Source organism: Theobroma cacao, chromosome 9, assembly GCF_000208745.1.
Source record: "Theobroma cacao cultivar B97-61/B2 chromosome 9, Criollo_cocoa_genome_V2, whole genome shotgun sequence".
Taxonomy (NCBI): Eukaryota; Viridiplantae; Streptophyta; class Magnoliopsida; order Malvales; family Malvaceae; genus Theobroma; species Theobroma cacao.
In genome coordinates, this window is record NC_030858.1 from 16034076 (window position 1) to 16047459 (window position 13384).

At 35.4% G+C, this 13384-nt stretch overlaps 1 protein-coding gene across 1 annotated transcript; it reads right to left on the reverse strand.

The window, feature by feature from the left end:
• On the reverse strand, window positions 8726-13026 carry LOC18589407 (proline-rich protein PRCC). The gene is made up of 2 exons (XM_018128434.1): window positions 11859-13026; window positions 8726-9099 (listed from the first exon to the last, which is right to left on the reverse strand). The coding sequence occupies exons 1-2, from the start codon at window positions 12912-12914 to the stop codon at window positions 8941-8943; spliced, it is 1215 nt and encodes a 404-aa protein (XP_017983923.1). The 5' UTR covers window positions 12915-13026; the 3' UTR covers window positions 8726-8940.

A 13384-nucleotide genomic window follows, 5' to 3' on the forward strand; every position in this document is an offset into this window, starting at 1 on the left:
TTTGAGATTAATCATACTCATATTGTGCTTATTCTAAAGGAAAATCAGGCAGAAAGGGAAAGCTAATTCCACCCTATTAGTCTTTGCAACATCCTCAATAAAATTGCATTTAACGTACTTACAAACCGTTTGAATGGTATATTGCCTCAGGTGATTTCTACAAACTAGAATGCATTTGTCCCAGGGAGATTGATTTTGGATAATGTGATAGTAGTCCAAGAATTTATTCATTACCTGTACAACAAAAGACAGGGCCAATATGGTGATTTTGCTTTGCAGCTTAATATGAGCAAAACATATGACAGGGTTGAGTGGAATTTTATGTATCGAATTATACAAAAACTAGGGTTCAGAGGTATGTTTCTAATTCAATTATGAGAGGTATCTCCTCTGTTTCTTACTGAATTCTAGTTAATGGAATTCCAAGTGAGTCTTTTGTGCCATCTAAAGGGCTACGTCAAGGAGATCCCCTATCTCCATTCCTTTTTGTTATTGCATCAAAAGCTTTGTTTGGTCTTTTGAATATAGTTATTGTAAATAAGAGATTAATGGGTTCGAAGGTTGGAAGGGGAGGTCCTAATGTCACTCATTTTTTATGGATGATAGCATGATTTTTGGCAAGGCAAAGGGACAAGACGCTTTGGTTTTAAAAGATATTCTAGCGACTTATGAACAAGCTTCTGATCAGAAGATTAATTTGGAGAAGTTAGCTGTATTATTTAGCAAAAATATAAAGGCGAGTGATGTCCAAGAGGTATGCAATATCATGGGAATCAATCAGGGATAGTTGGGTGGAAATTATCTAGGTATGTCGTTGATAAGAGGAGGAACGAAAAAATAGATTTTTGCTTATGTCAAAGAGAGGGTCCTAAAACGACTATCAAATTGGAAAATAAACTTTTGTCAGTAGCAGGTAAGGAGGTATTGATTAAATCAGTTGCACATGCCATTTCTACATATGTGATGAGTTGCTTTAAGCTACCAGATTCTGTTTGTCAAGATATTGATTCTACAATTGCTAGATTTTGGTGAGAGGCGGTGATGAAAAGGATACAAAGATTCACAAGAAGAATTGGAACTCAATGTGCAAATCTAAATTTTTTGGTGGAATGGGTTTTCGAGATACACAAAATTTTAATCTAGCGATGCTTGCAAAACAAGGTTGGAGGCTACAAATGAAAGAGCCCACTCTTGCGTACCAAGTATTAAAGGCAAGGTACTTTCCTAGGCATGAATTTGTTGATGCTCCAATTGGATCAAATCCTAGTTATAGTTGGAGAAGTATTAAAGAAAGTCATATGGTAATCAAAAAAGGGTTGCTTTGGAGAGTAGGGGATGGAACTGATATCTTTGTCAAGAAAGATAGTTGGATTTCGTATGAGACACCGAGACCAGCATTAATGTGTCATGGTGAAGTAACGGTGGTAATGCGAGTATGCGACTTGTTCGATTCAAGTACAAAGTTGTGGGATGTAGAAAAAATTAGTAGACATTTCTCACCGTTTGAATGCAATATGATTTTATCAATCCCAATAAGTAAAAAGCTTCCAAATGATAGAAAATATGGTTTGATAATAAGCAGGGTAAGTATATTATTAAATCTAGCTATGGACTACTTTTGTCACGATCCAAATTCTGGGCCATGACCGATGCATGGGCCCAATGGACGTATTCCACTAAGCCCAAGCAAGCCTATTAATCTGACGTGTTCATCATTCCATCATAAACTGCTAAGTCACATCTCATAACTTATGGTCAAGATAATATTAAACACTTGCCACCTCATACTAGCATACCAAACAAGTGTACATACATTATCTACAACATGTATCTTAATAATTTACATTAGGTTTGTCTATACACAACAAAAGAATACTCAACTTCCAACGGAGGGACTTGGACGAATGTACAGCTACTGAATGTCGAGACACCTACCAAAAGATGGATACAAGTCTACAAGGACACCTCATCCTAGTTACCGGCTGCCTCGTGATCTGAAAACATGAAGTTAGAAACGGTGAGTATAAACCCAGTGAGTGAACAAGGAAGGGAACAAGCAACATTAGGGAAAAATTTAAAATCATGATGCATTTGTTTTAAAACAATGCAATTTAATTTCATTCACATTAAAAACCCCTTATCAAACCCTTAAATGATTAATCACTTGGTAATAATGAACCCACACATAACAATTAATTTGAAAAATGAAGGTTTCAGTGATACGCAAACAAGTCAAATGCGACAATGAATCTTCACTGCAACGGAATGGCATTCTAGCTGCAACAACGTTGGGATTTAAGTTATTAGCCAAACGAGGGCTTCTCAACTGGCCAAGGGTTTCTCATTAAACCTCCTCATTTTAAACTTAAATCATTTATTCCTTCATGTTGGAAGTCCATGCTCAACCATGGTATCAAAGAGGTGGAAAATAGGGCAATAATTGATCAAGATGTGAAACAAAGCAGAAAGTTTTTCAATACAGCGAGAATGAATCTCAATGAAGTGAAGTTTCTGCCCCAAGACAGAAACTTTCTCGCTACAGCGAGAATGCTACAGTATTTTCTCGCTGCAACGAGCTTTCGACCAATCACCCCCTAAAAACCCGAGAGTTTCTCGCTACAGCGAGAAACAGTGCACCAATGAAAAATTTCCCTTCCTCCCAAAGAAAACCACCCTGCTGAAATGTCCAAAACCAATAAGAAACACATAACAACTTCCCAAAGTTTAACATATCGAATTTCACATACATTACAACCATATACTATTACTCATAAATTTCTTATAACACACATGTTTACATATGTATATATATACATATACCCATCATCATCATGCACACCATCCCGTCATCATCATGCACACCATCCCATCATCCCCAACTCATGCGCACTTCCTACTCACACATGGCTAGGTCATCATCGGGTTATACGCACTCCCTACTCGTACATAACCGGGTCATCATTGGCTTATGCGTATTCCCTACTCGCACATAGCCGAGTCAATATCATTACACAACAATGTACTCATATATATATATCAACACAATGTGGTGGTGCATGAATCAATAATAGTCACATGTCACAACATGGAGACAATTTATCAAAAGCTTGTTCCCAAGGCACTTGTTTTTATGAAAAGCTAGATAATCCATTCAAATGTTTAGCAAATACATTATATCCCTAAAACAAGTTTTGAATGCAGTTCACTCACCGATTTATTATTGAGCCTTTAGCTGACTCTAATTCACTTAGTGATCCAATTGAGGTGATGGGGCTTCGTTAGAACCTAAAATCACATTAGTAGCAGCAATAGGTCAATTCACATACTATAAACCCTAAAAACTATCTCTTAGCTAGCTTTCAATTGCTATATTAAATGGCTATCTATGTTCACTATCTTAATCACTATAAAATGAATGAACATCCTCAACAATAAAACAGCTCATAATCTCAATTACTAGCCATTATCCACAGCTAAAAACCAAGCTTAGTACATCACTCACCTTAGGGTTTCTTTGTAGTTGAATTCTCTTCCAATAGCTTCCAAACAAATGGGGTAATTCTCTTTTTCTCTCTCTAGAATGCCCAAATAGTGAGAGAAAGTATGAAAATAAGATTTTTTTAAGGGTTTTAAGGAGAGAGAGTGGAAGAGCACAAGGGTTTATGGAAAGGGTGCACCAAAAGCATGAATTTTGGAGCTATTTAGGGAAGATTGTGGAGCTTTTTTTTTCAAGCTTGCATGGAGGTGGAGAAGCAACGTGAAATGAAAGAAGAAGAAGAAGGAAAGCTGCTGGAGAATGTAGAAGCTGTTGGAAAGAAGAGATATTTATAGCCCATGCTTATCCATTTCACTTAAATTACCAAAATCCCCTTCCATGAATTAACTTACTCTCCTCCAACCCTTTATGCAATCTTTTTACTCCTTTGACACTGGGACAAGGTCCATAATGGTCTAGACATACTCGGGTTCATGAAAACCTAAAATTCTAACCCGAGGTGAAAAATGACCATTTTACCCCTACCGTGAAAATAATCAAAATTTTTGTTTCCTTGTCATTTTACCCATATTTTCATCATTCATTTATGCCTTAGGCCTACTTAGGCCATAATATTGTTTAAAATCTTACTTTATGGGCTCACTAAGGAAATGACGAAATTATCCTTGATCAGGGATATCGCGTATATTTCTATCTACGAGTCTATAAAGGTCAAGGTCTCACAACTTTGTTTTATAACAAGCAGTAATGATGGGGCAAACTCCTCAAACAATTTTTTTGTAATTCGAAAAAAATTTTTGGAATTTAAATATTCTTAAGAAAATACTCTTGTTTGCTTGGAGAGCTATGAGAGGAATTCTTCCTACTAGGGCTGCTTTATGTAAACAGCATGTGAAAGTGGATATGCTTTGGCATTTCTATGGCGATGATCCAGAAATTGATTTACATTGTCTATGCAATTGTTAGTATGCTCAAGCAGTGTGGTTGGCCTCGAGATGGGGATTTAGAGATATTGGGTTCTAGTTTCATAATTTATTTCAATGGATTTGTTTCCTCTGTGATCAAATTGATAACGAGAATATTGAAGAAATTCTTTGTGTTTTATGGGCAATATGGAAAGCTAGAAACTTGCTAATCTTTAAGGACAAGAAGATGGAACCACGAGAGGTTGTGAATATGAGCTTGACTATGTGCTGATAATATAGGGAGGCCAATTGTTCTACCCTTAATATGCAACATATAAATGCTGTGTTGTGGACACCTTGAGTAGACCTAATGGTCTAAAGTTGAACTTAGATGCTACTTTATTTGTGAGGGATGGTGAAGCCATGATGGCTGTGGGTTTTGTGGTTAGAAACTCTATTGGTGGCGTGGTACTCATGGGTGCAATAAGAATGTTACACAATTCATTTGCTTATGATGCAGAATTGAGGGTTGTTACATGGGTGGTGCTAATATGTGTCACGACTCGGAACCTCCCTAGGGCCCATTACAACCGTCGCGACGTCCCGATTTACACTCATTACTCGGAATGCTAATCGAAACCTCGCAAGGCTTACGTATCAGTTTCTTGCCTTTCTTGTGAGCAATCGTTGTTAAACATTCCGTTTTAAACAATTACCAGTCATTTCCGGCTCAAGTAAATCAAAAGGCAAAATCATTTTAAAAGGATTTATAGACAAATATTACTATTCAAAATATTGATTAAAATATAGTATTTTTTATAGAAAACAATATTTATAGAAACACGTGTAAGTAAAATAAATTCATACATACAATAATTTACAAAGTTATGATGTACAATAATAATTACAATGACAAGTGGCCCATAAATACACCAAGTGTTGGTGATAGTAACCTATTGTCTGTGAGATAGAGGGGTGAACTGGAATCCTCGACAAAATCGGGTATCTATCAGCTACCACAGGCCTGAAATATTTGGAAAGGAGGTGGGTGAGATTTTGCAATCCCAATGAGTAAACATACATTATTATAAATATCTAAAGGCGAGTAAAATGGAAGCTAGTTTAAACAACAAATCACAAACCATTTCATAAGGTTTTCAATTTATTTCTTAAACCATAAAATATTTGTAATTTACCAAAACAGTTGTTAAGACTTATGACTTTTATTAAAAATAGGGCTCAAGCCAAAAACTAATCCTCGGGGATACCTTGGTCGAGGCATCTAACTGAGTCCGCCAAGGTTGTTAAGATATTTACATGTTAAACACATATTAGTTTTGAAAACAAGCCGTTTCTTGGCGTTGGTTGAGTTACACATTCACGTGGGGGTTCGACGTGAAGTGAGCTCTAACACTACCCCGGGAGTTACCCTCCTCGCCTCTACAACCGGAGTAACTATATAACCGGATTTACCGTGCCCCTCTAATAGGCAGTCCACGAAAACCCATGACTGCAGTGACTAAACCCACCAATTTTAATAAAATTTCGACAGTATAACGTGGTTTTTATTTTTTTACCCAGCCTGCATAGTAAAAGACAGCTTACATAAATTCCCAATGCAATTATAAAATATAGCCACATATACTCATATATCATAAACCATTCATAGGAAAATATATTTTTTAAGACAATTGACAGCCTCCCATTTACTCAATTTCATAATCAAAAGTTTCTTATTTCAGATAATCAACACAATAGATTTATTTGTCACATTTATTTTTAAAACATCAAAAGTCTCATTTTAATCTCATTTTCGTTTCATATAATACATGAAGAGCATTTAAAAATAAACTCTAGATAATTTACAATAATAATAGGTTTACTCACCGTTTGTACAAATTAAATGCTTTCTAGGTGCCCCGATCACTGTTCGTCGGGTACGACTTCCTTGCTTTTACCGGAAGGCTCTCCTCCTAGACACATTGCAAAAATTACACAATTCACCACATTGATGCTAAATCACTATGTAATTGACTTAAATCCTATACTAATGCATGGTATGAAATGCAATAGCCTAAAACGGCTTAAACGGGGTATTAACCTATTTTTGGCACTTTACCCGATAAATTACTAACTCGCTCCATTTAAACTCCAAATTAATTTTTTTCAGTTTCTATACCTCAATTGCACCCAAATTAACTTAATGTCTCTCAGTGTGGTGCAAATTATCAGTCCCCATAGCAAATTATGAAAATACCCCTGTGGGTAAAAATTCGTATTTTTACTCTGAAAATTCCTATTATTTTTCTAGGCTTCTAATTCATCATAATTCCTCAAATAAACATCAAAATCAGCAGCCAATATTCCCCTAGAAAATTCGGCATAATGGGTTTCAATGGGAGAAAATTATTTCTCTAGCTTATTTTTGCTATATTTCAATATAACCTAACTAAAATCACTTAATTCAATTAAAATCAACCAAAACTCAAGCTCAAAACTCATCTATGGAGGTTTGGCCAGCATGGGTGTCCGTACCCACTTTCTAATTTTGCATGGAAATGAGAAAAAAATGCATGGGTAGTGAAAATCATAAGGAAAATAAATGAAATTTACCTTTTTAATGCTTGATTTCTTGATTTCTCTCGATTTTCTTCAAATTTTTCAGCTAGGGTTCTTATTTCTTTTCCCCCTTTTCTCTCCTGGTTTGGACGGCTTGAAGAAGATGAGAATTCTGGAATTTTGACCTTTTTAAAGGCTAAAATAATATAATATTATTTTATTTATTTTTTTAATGTTTTATTAATTCCTTAAATTCTAGCCATCCATTTGTTTTCAAATTTTCACCATACACTTGTCCCACATATCCATAGCTTAGATAAAATTCTCACATTTATCCAAAGTCTTGGTGGAGTAATTTTTGAAATTTACACTTTTACCCCCGTAAAAGTTAAAAATTACATTTTTGCCCCAAAAACTGAAAAATTGCTCATAGACATATTTTTCATCCCTTATACTCATACCATTCTCCAATTTGTCAAATTTGATCTAAATTCTCTCAAAATCTCAAATTTTGTCCGCGAGTGGTAAAATTACGATTTTGCCCCTACACTCCAAAAATCACCGGAATTAAACTTTTTCACTTCCTATCATTAAATTATACTCCAAATAGTTAATCTTGATCAAAAATTTCACTTCATGATCAAATTATTATCTTAGGTGGCAAAATGACGATTTTACCCCTGAATATCAAAATTTTCAATTTTTTCCCAAATGAACCCTCGAACTCCAAACAATCATTTTTAGTCATTCTTGGACTGTAAAATATTAAATTTCATCCTACGATTTTTATTTGAACTAGTTCGAGGTTAACTCATCTCAAGTGTACCATTATGTACAATACCGGATTTCGTCTATTCTTAGGGACTTTTCTAGAGTAATAACATGCTACTCAGTACATGTATATCATGACATGTGTTTATAGGGTCGGGTTTTACAATATGTCTGAAAAATAATATTATGCTTGAGGAGATAGAAGTTGACAACCTCTTGGTGGCTAGATGGATTTCAAGTAAAAATTTCAAAAGGGCCTCGAGTTTATTAGTAGAGGATTGTGTTATTTTTTTGGAAGGGATGGCAACGCAGATTGTGAAGCATGTGCATGGGAAAAGTAACGTGGTGGCTCATATGGTAGCAAAGTTTGCTAAGAATATGCCAACAGATCAATCTATATAAAGGGATGCTTCTCTTATACCAAACCTATTTAGAGATTATGTGATTAAAGATGCCTCATTGCTCAATGAATTAAAGAGTGTGTGGGCTTAGATTTGGTTAGTTTTAATGCATGATTAGCTTGGGTATTCTTTTTTTCTTACCATGATTTTTATCCCATCGAGTCTTTTCATGATAATGTTTTTAATAAGGTTCATCTTCCATGCTTTATGCAATTCTGTGAGTGGTAATTACTATATATTTATGTGAAGTCGCTCACAGTGTATTGATGCTGAAGTAATGAAATATTCATCTTTCTTCCAAAAAAAAAAAATTCTTATACAAGTGGTTTGCGATCTTTAATTTAAAATCGTCCACGCAGACCATATCCGTCCCTAATAGAAACAATGAAATGAAAAGCAAATCTCTATTCATAATTATTACTAATGCTATCTAATTTGCTTTCTACTTATTATTATATCATGTATGGATCATTTTATTCTTATATTATAATGTAATAAACTTATATGTTTATTTATATGGTTAAGATAATAAATATACTAATATGATTTTTAAATAGATTAAAACCTAAATTTAAAGTGGCCCAAGATCAGAGTTCAATAAAATTTTCTGTCAATTTCATACATTCTGAAGTTCTCTGCTTAAAATAAAGATATCTTGTAAAGAAAATTTCTTGACACCAATAAATAATGCAGCTTGTAGAAATATTAGTGTAGATAATTAACACAACTTTTGAGACAAAAAGGAAACAAGATGTAAAGGAACTACCACCAATTACCATCCTACTTCATATGGGTCAATTTTACAAGATCACCATCCATACTTGGCTTGTGTTTCAGCTTTAGTGAGCAAGCCTCTAGATCGCCTCTCCTGCAGCTCCATCTCCTTTTGCTTCATATCAAAGTACAGAGAACCAATTTGATGCTTCCTCTTGTGAAGTTTTGAAGGTTTCCCCTTTGTCGCAGCCGGCTACAAACACAGAGAACAAAATAAATACCATAAAAATAGGATCATATAATTTACCACAGCTATACACATTGATTCAGCAACAATTAATCACACATAATTAGCTCCATCTCGCTGCCACTTTTCCAGACAACTAAAGCAAAATAACTAAAACCGCGCTATATATATATATTCATATCAAGATCTATAATCTTGCAAATTAAATATTCAAGTTCCCCACATTCAATTGTCACCTATATAATCCAAAAGACTAATGAAGATAGGTAGTCTAGGTTGTGAACCGTATCAATGAAACAGTTAAGGTTTACATTTGATGGTCACTTTGGATGCGATTGGTTAGAATGTAATTGATGGCTCAATTTAGGACCAAAATTTGGTACAAAACAAAAAACTAGACATCAGAGTAGAAGAATGAGATCCAGGGCTTAACATGTAGGGTCACTGTTGTTTCAGATAATTGCAATTTGCAAATATAGCATAATAGCTGCTAACATTCTCATATTTGTTCCCTAAAAAAGAAGTTACAGGCTCATCTCATATTTGTTCCCTAAAAAAAAAGTTACAGGCTCATCTGTTGTGTCCTAGTGATTCTCTTCCTATAAGGACCTGAGATCCACCAAAATTGACAACACTTTAAACTATGAATAAAAATCTGCTATTACTAAACTACCTCTGACATTTGAAACTAAAGGAAACAAAAAATTCTATCCTAGAGAAACATAAAAATATCACTTAATAACATACTTAACATGATTATTAATAGCATATTAGTATTGATATATTGGCACATTTGAAAAAGAACAAAACATGACTTCAAAAGCTCACTGTTGCTTCTTTCCCCTTTTTGGTAACTTACATTGGTCATGCATAAAACCTTTAACCTCAAAGGTTATAGTGGAAACCTTCAATTTTCAAATTGGTATAATGCTAATTCTCTGTCTAAGTTACAGCTAAAGGTTACACAACCACAATTACCAAAATATGTGAGGTGTCTGCGCAATGGTTTTCAAATTTAAATCACAGTTTTGTCTTTATACTTTTTTCCCCATTGATTATGACATTTTTATCTTTTATTTTTCCTATTTATTTTCTTTTGTTTCTTCAATCCTTACGCTCTGCCTTCTTTCTCCAATATTTCCTTGACCTACAGCCAACCACTCCTCTATTCTTACTTACCTTTTCCTCACTTGATTGGATCCTTTCTTACATGAGCTTCTATCTATGCCTAGAGAAAAATCTAGTCAAATTAGCATTCAGTGGAAAATATGTGAGAAGTAGCTTCCAACAAGCCATCTAATTCCAATAGCAAGTTTAATAAGTTGACATTTGCTAAAAATTCTCTTCCATTGGAGTAGCAGAATTAGTTAGATTAAAACTTCAGATTTCAAGTGCTCACTCTTTTCTAGCCTTTGATCGGTACCTCCTGATTTGGACTTCCATGATCAAACTGGAGCTCTCCTGATTTTATCAGGATTGAAAAATGGGTTAAATTTTCATAAATTCTACCTTTGCAAATCAAGTAATCATTAGTCTTAGATGATGCTCAATTTTGTAGTGTAGTACTTTCAAATATAGTTCTAAATCAACTTTATCATGACCCTTGCTTTGTAAAGGTGAGCCTTTTTATCTCCATTTTTATCTCCTTTGGTTAGAGATTCAATCAGAGAGAAAGAGCAGGATAAGAGAAGGAAGAACTCATTGGGGATAGCCATGTGTTGATGCTGTCCACCATGCTGGAGGGGAAGATTGGTCAGAATGTGTAGGGAGAGAAAAGTTAGTATGAGATAATAGGAAATCCAAAACTAGAGCAAAATTTTTTATATTCAAAAACTTAACCCAAGCATTCACCTGCATGGTGTATGTGTCACGAGACCATTACCCTCTCCCCAAAAAGTTAACCTGATATGGTGTGCAATGCCCATGTTTATAAGTTTTTCAAGATCTCCCTACCCACTTGATGTGGAATTAACGCACCCTACCTACTTCCTTTGAAGCGCTTGGCATGACATTCACCCCCACCTAATTCGACGACACCCTTGTCGCCTTGCCTCCCTCTAGAGGTGCTTGGCATGAGTCAGGTCTAATTTGGTCCGCTATAATACCACTTTGCCATGGGGCAATTACCTTTCACAAAAAGGTTAACTTGATAACGTGTGCAACGCCCACGTTTATATCTAGGATCTCCCTACCTACCCGATGTGGGATTGAAGCACCCGACTACTTCCTTTGAAACACCTGGCGTGACATTTATACTTCTTTGTTACCCTTACTCATGATCATTGAAATAAGCAATGCATTGGAAAATTATTAACATCAATATTTAAAATGATCCAAAATTCACAATGCAGAGTATCTTTGAAGTATATATCTCTAGTAGCTTTCCTAGTAACTTTGCAATATCTATGCTTGCTTGAATCATGAGTATTTATAACATCAAACACTAAGAACTAAATTTAAACAACTTGACTTACTATCATATCAATTCTATGCCTAGACAACCTTTTTCTTTCCCAAGGAAGAATATCCTTGATTGGTCAATTACTTCCTGAAGATAAGCTACTGCAAATCTAAAAACCCTTTACCACTAACAACTATCAGGTGAAAAATCAGTATTCAATGAAAGTAATACAAAACCAAGCGTATATTAGACCCAAACAGCAAACGCAAATGTATAATAAAGCAACCCAAACCAAATATATAAAACTCATTAGATAAAAGTAAAAGAACAAGCTGAAGCATTAGATAGCTTTTAAGTTCAATACCTGGTAAGAAGGGCCAAAAGCAATTCCAGTCATCTTGACCTGGTCTTCCCTCGGCCGATTTTTCATAAGCTCATCCTGCCTCACCTCAACAATCTCTGTAGGTAACTCATTCCTCCCTCTCTTTCCTTTAACTTTAACCCCAATTTCAGCCATCCCTGTGATCTCTGGCAACGTAGTCGCAGCTGACCCATCAACCCAAGTATTCTCATATTGTCCATGGAAATCCCCGCAAGTCCCATAACTAGTAACCCCACCAATGCTCCCAATATTTGGACCACTACTCGATTGATAGCTACCATAATCAGCATAAGTTGCATAATGGCCAACATTTTGGTCAACAACTGATTCATAGTTTCCATAGTTGCCAGCATTATGACTAACACTCGATTGATAATTCCCAGAGTTTCCAGCATTTGAACCAATACCCGATTCATAATTCGAATAATTGGGTACATTTTGATTAATACTTGCCTCATTTTTGTCTTCAAAAACGGCTGAAGTCGATGTGGGCACTTGGGTTTCGATAATGGATCTTCTCCCTGAACCTGAAGTGGGAGCAACACCCAACGTAGTCGAGTTCCTGGGCGCTGGAATGCTTGATAGAAAGGATTTTACTGAAGGACCTTGAGCCAGGGTTTCGGATTCTCTGCGCCTTCGTCTTTCTTTCTTTTCGTCATCGTCATCCTCATCATCGTCATCATCGTGATTGGTGGGGATTATGGGAGGCTTGAATTGGACAATTCTTTTGACATTGGTTGGTTGTTGTTGCTGTGGGGCTTGAGATTTGGGTTGAGGAAGAGAAGAGAAAAGGTTGGATGGGGTTTTGGGATGAGGAACAGAGGGTTTTGGAATTTCGACATCTTCTCTTTGGTTAGCATGGTCGATTGGGATGTTGGGGGCTTGGGAGGTTTGTTTTGGGTGCGGAAGAGAAGAGAAAAGGGAAGATGATTTGGGTTGAGGGAGAGAGGAAACGTGAGAAGGAGGAGGAGGAGGTTGTCGGTGTTGTTGCTCTTCCTCTTCGTCGGAGGAAGCATAGTTGGCTAGCAAAGACTCCATGTGAGAGACAGAGAGATCAAACCGGCCTATGTTTAGGGCACTGAATCCACCTTACCTATTTTTTTTGCCAAAAAATATACAAAGGGCCACCCAGTCAGAGATACCGGACCAGGATGATATCCATGGCCTTGAAAAATTTTTAAAATTCAACTTTGGCTTGGCAATTTATTTTTGGAATTCTTAAAATAAATTTTTATTATAAATTTTTATTTATATTATTTATATCTAGTTTTAGATATAAATTAAATTAGATCAATATTAAGATTTAATCCATCTAATGGCTTAGTATTATCTTCATCTTATAAATTCTATCGAGATAAGAGATTATTGGCATATAAATAGGTCTCGTCACTTCATTTGTAAATACACATTTGAATAAATCTTTTTACACTTTCTAAATACTTTCTTTTATATTACTCTTACACTTCTTCTTTCAGTTATATTTTTCATAACAATTTTACTATTTAAAA